General features: G+C 38.7%; 1 protein-coding gene across 1 annotated transcript; it reads right to left on the bottom strand.

The window, feature by feature from the left end:
- Window positions 1-5,124: 5,124 nt before the first annotated feature.
- On the bottom strand, window positions 5,125-8,359 carry LOC130555809 (tubulin alpha-1A chain-like). Its single transcript, XM_057336284.1, has 4 exons — window positions 8,280-8,359; window positions 6,945-7,167; window positions 6,321-6,469; window positions 5,125-6,246 (listed from the first exon to the last, which is right to left on the bottom strand). The coding sequence occupies exons 1-4, from the start codon at window positions 8,280-8,282 to the stop codon at window positions 5,686-5,688; spliced, it is 936 nt and encodes a 311-aa protein (XP_057192267.1). The 5' UTR covers window positions 8,283-8,359; the 3' UTR covers window positions 5,125-5,685.
- Between the last annotated feature and the right edge of the window lie 392 nt (window positions 8,360-8,751).

Here is an 8,751-nt window from a genome sequence, read left to right as displayed (position 1 = left end):
TACAGCAAACTAATAATTGGCTACAGGCGTGGGTAATAAGAAAGCAGTGGTAAGTACTAAGTAGCTAAGGAGCTACAGGTGAGAGTGATGAACCCCAGTGAGTGGGAAAAGCCTGGTAGGGAAACATGGGGCGGGGCTTATGATGCAGACACCAGGCACGCGGAGAGCTGTCAGACGGCGCTCCACGTGTCCGACAAAAACAAAACACACGCACACTCCCCCACAGGTCACAGACCCCGAGAAAACCCGGAACAGGACATTAAACTATATAAAATAGTATGAAATATTTATGATAATAACAATAACTCAAGATAGCACAAATCTAGTGACACTGCTGTATTTCACTACTCACATCATATCAAACAAGTTAATCCTAAAAGTTATGTGTTAAACTGGTGTACGACTGTTAATGTTCTCATCACACCTAAATGCTTTTCAGGATAAGACACAGAAGGCATTAGATAGAGTGAATATGGAGAACAATAAGGCTATTCTGTGTAAAACAGAGGAGGGTAACATATTTTTTAGCCTGTTACGATGCATCATGAGATATGGTGACCTGCTGTACAACTATAAGGTACATTATAAACATATCATTTTATAATATAATGTTATTATGTACATTATATATAATGTATGTATGTATAACACAAAGCTCATTTATGTTCATTTTTCTTAAATGGACAATGTTTAGAATTATCGTGATTGCTGTTCTATTATTAGGGTAAAAGTGAATACACACACACACACACACACACATATATACATATACATACAGTACATACCTACATATAGGCTATAAAACAATTACCATGGCAATCACAATAATTCCAAACGCAATCAGTATAAGAATTAAATGAACCTGCTTTGTAAAGTTCAATCGGCGTGTTCAGCCACTGAAGCACGTCAGCACTCTCAACAGACTTTCCCCCAATAGCCCGCTCACGATAACGTGCACGAGAACAAAGCGCGTTATTGCGCAGGAGCACAAAGCTGCGCAGGAGCACAAAGCGCATTCTCGCGCGAATTTACGCTCTTTGCGTAGAGAATTGTCGGCAGTGACAATAGCGCCTACTGCGGTCACAAAATATCACGGGTAACAGAATATTTTGGTCCTGTCCCAAATGGCGCACTTGCGGTCTCGTGGACTTAAATTGCGCGTTCTCGCAAAGTCTACGAGTCTGTAGAGTGTCCCATTTGTCTTTTTAGCGCTCAGAAGTCTGCTCGCGAGCGCCTCCTTTGTGGCCTCGATGCGGTCTTCGGCGAAGCCCGCATTGAGTGAGACTCCACTGAAGTCCCCTACCCAGGAATCCTTGCGAACGCCCAATCACAGAACGGATGGGAGGAGTGTCGTTGATGTCAGACATATACGTAAACATGACGGATACATTTTTAAATATATGTTTTGATAAAATTCTAAATTAATTTAATAATTAGTTACTTATTCATATTATTGCTTATTTATTTTCTATTAAGCCAGCTATTTAAGAATAAAAACTTTTAATGCAGTGCATTTTCTTACTTAAGGTAATAAGCCATGTTTTGTTGTAGATTCATATCTAGTTGTCTCTGGGCTCTGTAAAGCTGAACAACACAGCTTCTGTATTATAGAGAAATATTAAATAACAACATATATGCATATTAAGAACACATTATGCACATTAAGTATAGTGTAAACAAATTAATAAATATACATTCATGACGTCATGACAAATGAATGCATTACAAACATAAGTATCTATTGCATAATGCTCGGGTGGCATATCAACATATGAAATACAAACATATGAAATACAGAACAATAAAAACCGGCAGCTCCAGTCCCAAATAACAACAGTGGGACAACAAGTGGTCGACTTCACGCGGCGCTGCGCAGACTGATCAGCGAATGACAACAAAGTACCACGAGAGTGATTAGAAAGCACCGCTTGCTTTTTCCGGTGTGATGACCTCAAGTCTGTCCCAAAATGCACTCTCATGTACCCGTATGGACTCGTGCCTAGTGCCTATAGGTCTGCACTTCCTGACGTCACCAAGTGTGGACTCAGAGGAGGTCCTCAAGACCGGAGTGCGCCATTTGGGACAGGGCCTTTGTAACACCCGCACTCGGCGGCCATATTTGCAACGCATCTGGGTAACTATTTAACCCAAGACCAAATCTACTAAATCTTGTCATGTGTGATGACAGATACCTTAATATATAAATAATTTTACTGCCAATTAAACAGGACTTTAACTGAACCATATTTTTCTTAAGCTCAAACTGTGTCAAAAAATAACGCCTTTACAGGTGGCACCAGCTACTGCCCGTGCGCAAATGTTGGTAAACAGTGGCTGTGTCTCATTTCGTAAGGCTGCGTCCTCCAGAGGTCTCATTAGAAGCCTGCTACGTCATCAAGGCTGTCTCGTTTCATAAAATCAGGTAGGACTCTCCGGAGGCACCCTTCAAATGCGACCTTCTTTGACAGGAATTCGGAGGACACATGAGCTGTATCCTTCGTTGTTAGAGATATCCCACATTTCTTTGCGCCGGCCAACGTCTGTTATTTGAATAAACGGCAACAGCTGCAATCAAATATGTGGTGTTTAAATGTTAACAGTTTACAATTTGTGTCACGTTTTTTAATCTTAGCAGGCATATGTAGTAAATAGGTTTACAAGTGTTTAGTGATTTTTAAACGTTTTGAAACAGTAAGGCAAAATTTGTATATTTGTTTAACTCTTTTGGCATTGTTTAGGGTAGAAAGTAACCAACTTGTTACCTCTTAAATCATGTAGAAATAATTTTAATTCATTTGACAGGTGAGCGAGGATGATACCTCTGGAGGACACAAGGACGCAGCCTTACGAAACGAGACACAGCTGCTCAGTGCAGGGCACCTCCCCTCATAGAATGTTTGTCCTTAACGATAAGACGATTGGCTCGTTTTACTAGAAGGCGGCATTCCTTCGCTAGAGACCGAATTGAGGACTGCACTTTCCCCCCTTCATAGTAACATGTCTGCAACGTCTTTGGTCAATCTAAAGTCTTTGGTCACGCTCAGCTGAGCTACAGTTAAAAGCGTCTGCAGAACATGCCAGTGTTTGTGTATGTAACGCACGCCGCACCCCGCCCACTTCTGGCTAGACGAAGACGTGTAGCAATGCTGTAATATACCTGCTAAGGAAAATACTGGTACTTCGACTAGAAGGCTACATGGGTTTTTTTCTTCTCAGAATGAGCACCCATTACATAAAACGTCTTGAAATTAAATATGATATAAATCCTACAAACGTATTTTTTTGGTCAAAACAGCCTAAGCATGTTTATCAGCATGATAAAGCATGGTTAATAGCAGAAAAAAATATAAAAATAAAAATAGAGGGCTTGGTGACATAAAAATATTGAAGGGTAAAGAGAAAGAGAAAGTTATTAGATTTAATTATAAAATCATAAAAACCTCAGATTAACCTTCTCAGCAGGCTATATATTATTTAAAATTCCAGTTGCTCCTTGACGTATAGCAAAAGGTTTCCTCTAATTCCTCAAACATTGTTTTGTATTAATGATGAGTGCATTCTATGTCTTTGTAACACTTTGAGTGAAAATCAGTGTATTAAAGTTACTTTTATATAGGCTACCAAAATGATCCTCCCATAATGCCCTCCAGTGTTGTATTATAAGAACTACACATCAGAATGTTGTACTAGTAGGCTACTAGTTGTACAGATGTACAGATGTACTAGTACCAATATCTGTATATAATATAGGTTATCAGTCAACGAAAGCTCAATATGGAGTAATGGACAACAGTATAGTGCAGCTATCAAACATTTTCACTGTAAGGCCCCCATTGTATAGGGTGCATCACTTTTTGGCCCCCCAAATAAAGATTTATAATCTTTAACTTAAACCATTGACATATTCAGTTATACAATGCTGAAACATCAATTATTTTAGTTGGTAGGCTTATTTGTATGATGTCTGATTGCATAAAATCTATGATAAATGTAAATTTTTCATGAAATGCCACATCCATCTTGGGGCCCCCCAGTTTGAGAACCACTGGTATAGTGAACAAAAAGTATTCTCTGTGCAGATTTCTCATTTTTCTCAAAATTCTAAATTGCAGATGACTTAAACATGCTGTAAAGAAAGTAACATGAAAGATTTATGAAAAAGTACTCACAGGTTTTCAAGTAGGACTATTGGTAGACAACCATCCACTTGTCTCCAAAAGAATGTGTACAAGTTAAAGGATAAAAATAAAACATTCTATATCATTGCTCCTCTAAAAACCTGACCAATTGAACCTGACCAATGAACAATTTACACAGAAATTCAATCTGCTGTGTGTTATAGCCTTTACTCTAAATGTGTTTTTTTCTGTTCAGTAATGACTGGGATCCTTTTTTAACACTGCTTTGAATAGGTGTTTTTTTATTTTTTCAAACAGTTGCAAAAATAATCTGGGGTGATATATTTATAGATCTTGTAATGAACTGTTTGGGTGTGTTTCACTGCCTTTAGCCTGATTGTCATCTCTATCTTTATATTTGTTATGCATGTTCTACCTATTCTTTCTCTCTTTGTTAGTGTCTTTTCTGAAATTATGATCCCCTACCCTTTCAAGTGCACAGTAGCTATTATGTTGAAGTTCCTGTCCCACCATAGTTTACATTTGTCTAGACCGATCTTTCATTAACGTTTCATAATGTACATATGTAGCTTCTTTGTTCTTTTTCCTTCTTTGTGTGGTTTGAGGTTTTTACTTGTTCTGTTAATCTGTCAAAAAGTTACACATACCACATTAATATAGGGTCAATATACAAAAAATCAGCCTTTTGTCCACATCTCCTAACATTAAACTTTGTCTCTAATTTAGGAGGTTATTGATCTTTTTTCTGTATGCACATTAAAAACATATTATTATAAATAATATATAAACAAAATAAAGTATAAATTCTCTCTACACACATGCTTACAAATAATAATAATGTTATACTTCTATGTAATACTATACATTCTTATTGTGGTGATATTTACTGTATGAACTTATGTTTTGTCTGCTAAAAAAAATCTAGTATAAAGACTGTACATGTCAAGCCACTAGGTTTAGGTTTCAGACCAATGATAAATATATACACAGACATTCCTTCTTTTATTCAAGTTTTGTTTACATGAAACCAATCATAGTGCACATTAACTTTCAAATATTTATGATCCGACTTAATGGTCAGATTTTGTTTGGCTGGGAAGCTAGGTAGAGCTTAGATGATTCTGCATCTTTAATATTCTTCTCCCTCTTCATCTTCATCTCCCACACTGTCTGTTCCCACTTCTTCATAATCCTTCTCCAGAGCCGCCATATCTTCTCTGGCCTCTGAAAATTCTCCTTCCTCCATGCCCTCTCCCACATACCAGTGCACAAAGGCTCTCTTGGCATACATCAGATCAAACTTGTGATCTAGTCGAGCCCAGGCCTCAGCGATGGCTGTAGTGTTGCTCAGCATGCACACAGCCCTCTGAACTTTAGCCAGATCTCCACCAGGTACCACAGTTGGGGGCTGGTAGTTGATGCCCACTTTGAAACCAGTGGGGCACCAGTCCACAAACTGAATGGCGCGTTTGGTCTTAATGGCAGCAATGGCGGAGTTGACATCTTTGGGCACCACGTCTCCACGGTAGAGAAGACATCAGGCCATTTATTTACCTTGTCGTGGATCACACTTTACCATCTGATTGGATGGTTCAAAGCAGGCATTTGTTATGTCAGCCACAGACATCTGCTCATGGTAAGCCTTCTCAGCAGAGATCACCGGAGCGTATGTTGCTAGAGGGAAATGAATACGTGGGTAGGGCACCAAGTTGGTCTGGAACTCGGTGAGATCCACATTGAGAGCTCCATCGAATCTCAGCGAGGCTGTAATGGAGGACACTATCTGGCCAATGAGCCTGTTGAGGTTGGTGTAAGTGGGACGCTCGATGTCCAGGTTTTTACGGCAGATGTCATAGATGGCTTCGTTGTCCACCATGAAGGCGCAGTCGGAGTGCTCCAGGGTGGTGTGGGTGGTCAGGATGGAGTTGTAGGGCTCCACCACTGCTGTAGACACTTGAGGAGCAGGATAGATGGCAAACTCAAGTTTGGACTTCTTGCCATAGTCAACAGAGAGACGCTCCATCAAGAGGGAGGTGAAGCCAGAGCCAGTACCACCACCAAAGCTGTGAAAAATTAGAAATCCCTGAAGGCCAGTGCACTGATCAGCCTGTTGGAATAAGAGGGAAATTCCATTATAATTCAAGCTCACACTCAAGATTTTGAATTGTTTGGAAATCTCACCAGTTTCCGGGTTCTGTCCAGCACCAGGTCAATGATCTCTTTACCAATAGTATAATGACCACGGGCATAGTTATTAGCAGCATCTTCTTTGCCCGTGATTAGTTGTTCGGGATGGAACAATTGGCGATATGTACCTGTGCGAACCTCATCTGATGGAAAAACAACTCAAGTTACTAGAGTCCCAGCAGTTAAAGTAGTGGTACGAAGTGATGCCCAGCTTTGGAAAATAGATGTCTTCGCCCTTTATTCAAATACATTATTAAATATTTATACGTTTGTGTACATGTTAACTAGTTGTGCTTGGAGAATAAACTGAAGCTCAGTTTTGAGTATAATATAAGGTGGCTAGAGAAGAAAATATACACAACACATGAGCAAAGCTATATATTGTCAATTAATCTACATATTTATGTGCATAATATAGAGAAACCGATATGTGACTGAAAACACTTTTATCTTTTAATGGTAATGTTAAAATATATATATACTGTATAAGAAAGGTAAAAAGTGCAACAAATATGCTGTATAGTTTTTCAAAATGATTGCTTTTAAATACGTATGTTACTTTTGTCCCTTTGGTTTTCTTTATAATTGACTATATTCTGTCATCTAAGTTCAATTTACCAATCACGGTGGGTTCCAGATCAACAAAGATGGCACGTGGAACATGTTTTCCTGCTCCAGTCTCACTGAAGAATGTGTTGAAGGAATCATCTCCTCCTCCTATTGTCTTATCACTGGGCATCTGTCCATCCGGCTGTATCCCATGTTCTAGACAGTAAAGCTCCCAGCATGCATTTCCCATTTGGGCCCCAGCTTGGCCAACATGCATAGAAATACACTCACGCTATTTGTGAAGAAAGAAGGATGAAAATGTATATGATTACTCATTAAATCAACCAGTCATGTGCTGTATTGATCTATTAGTAAATACGTATATAGTTATTTCAATGATAGGTTTTGTTTGACCCTTTTTGTCAAAGCCCTCAGTTTTGTCTCTAACAAATGTTAGCTCTAAATTTGCTTATAATTTATATTCTTGCTCATGATTTAATGTTGTCTGAGATATTAAAAATACAGTATCTAGCTAGCTCCTAGTTTTTGAGTTTATTTTCTATTTTTTGAGTTTAGTATTGCGGTCACATAAAGCTCAAACACTGTTAAATCCTCATGTATAAATCCTCTTGCATTTCCCAAAATGTCAAGATCTAATGTTCAATACAAAACTCAGTTTTTTTCTTACTATATTTACATGCATGTTTTGTTTGTGGAATACAGAAGAGTGTATGTGAGTGTCTTTGACTGCAATCCTCAGTCCACCCCCTCCCTGTCCCATTCAGCTTCACACACGCCTTTGTGTAACAGACAGAGATGCCTCAATTGGGCCTTTATCTCTAGAATAGTTATACCTATTATTCTGTACTGCCGTTTTGGTCACTCATGATCTCATCTAATACCAATGCTTCTCTGTATATTATAAAGACATGAATGTGTTCTTTCTCTCAGTAACAGCCTCATTTTCATGCTGTAATTTCCCTTCTTTCCTCTATAGTTAAAGGAGGTTTGGGGAGATATTTGGGTTCAGCTGAAACACCAAACATAGAGGATGCTATATTCAGAATCGGACTTTCCTGCTTTAATCTGATGGTCTACTGTCAGGCTTTTAAAGCCATATAGCCACATCCTTTTTAGAATGAAAGGCAAACCCTGTGCCTAACACTCAAATAGACTCAATGCTTCCTAACATATTTTTAAGAAATATTTTTTACCAATCCACAAAAATTACTGCTAACTTTGTTATCCACACAACCAAATAAATATCTATTAAAACATTGCACCGAGTGTATCAAAATATGATTACTTTGCCTTAACTCAACAAAATGCTCATGAATATGTGCATTTTAATGCAATGGTTTATGAAAAGAGTAAAACTAAAAACAAATCGAGCATAACACTTACCATCTTGTCAGATTTCCCTTCAGGCCGACTTGAGGATTCGGAAAGAGAAGGCAGATGTGGTAAAATAAAAGGAGAGGTTGGGTTTTTATAGGAAGGGAGGAGGGAGGAGGAGAGAGTGAGTCAGCAGGAAGCAGGGCTGTTGGCTGTGAAGAGAGCAATGCAGAAGGGCCTTCCTACATTAGCTATGGAGTGCTGTTCTCTAGGGAGTTCCGTGTCTGTGAAAACCATCTGGAAATGTTACTTGCTTTTAGGCATGTGGTAATACAGAAAGATGCTGAAAAGGAATTCTAAAGACTATATGTCAAAGATGCTCATGTGTTAGATCTGCATACCAACAAGATGCTTGCAGCATCATTCCTTATTGCTTGGGATTCATGTGATACAAAAAGCCTACAGATGGTGAAAATATTATTCCATGCAAGTAATTACTTCCAAGTATTTTATGTTGAAGGGGTAGTTCGCCTCAAGAAAA

The sequence above is a fragment of the Triplophysa rosa genome, linkage group LG6 (assembly GCF_024868665.1).
Source record: "Triplophysa rosa linkage group LG6, Trosa_1v2, whole genome shotgun sequence".
NCBI classification, from domain to species: Eukaryota; Metazoa; Chordata; class Actinopteri; order Cypriniformes; family Nemacheilidae; genus Triplophysa; species Triplophysa rosa.
This window is presented reverse-complemented; position numbering and strand designations above follow the sequence as displayed.

Excerpts from the sequence above, each read along its gene's own strand:
- LOC130555809 (XM_057336284.1), bottom strand. Across the intron at positions 6,470-6,944 it reads TCTGGAACCCACCGTGATTG|ATGAGGTTCGCACAGGTACA; the intron begins GTAAATTGAACT and ends TTTTTCCATCAG. Across the intron at positions 6,247-6,320 it reads TGGACAGAACCCGGAAACTG|GCTGATCAGTGCACTGGCCT; the intron begins GTGAGATTTCCA and ends TTATTCCAACAG.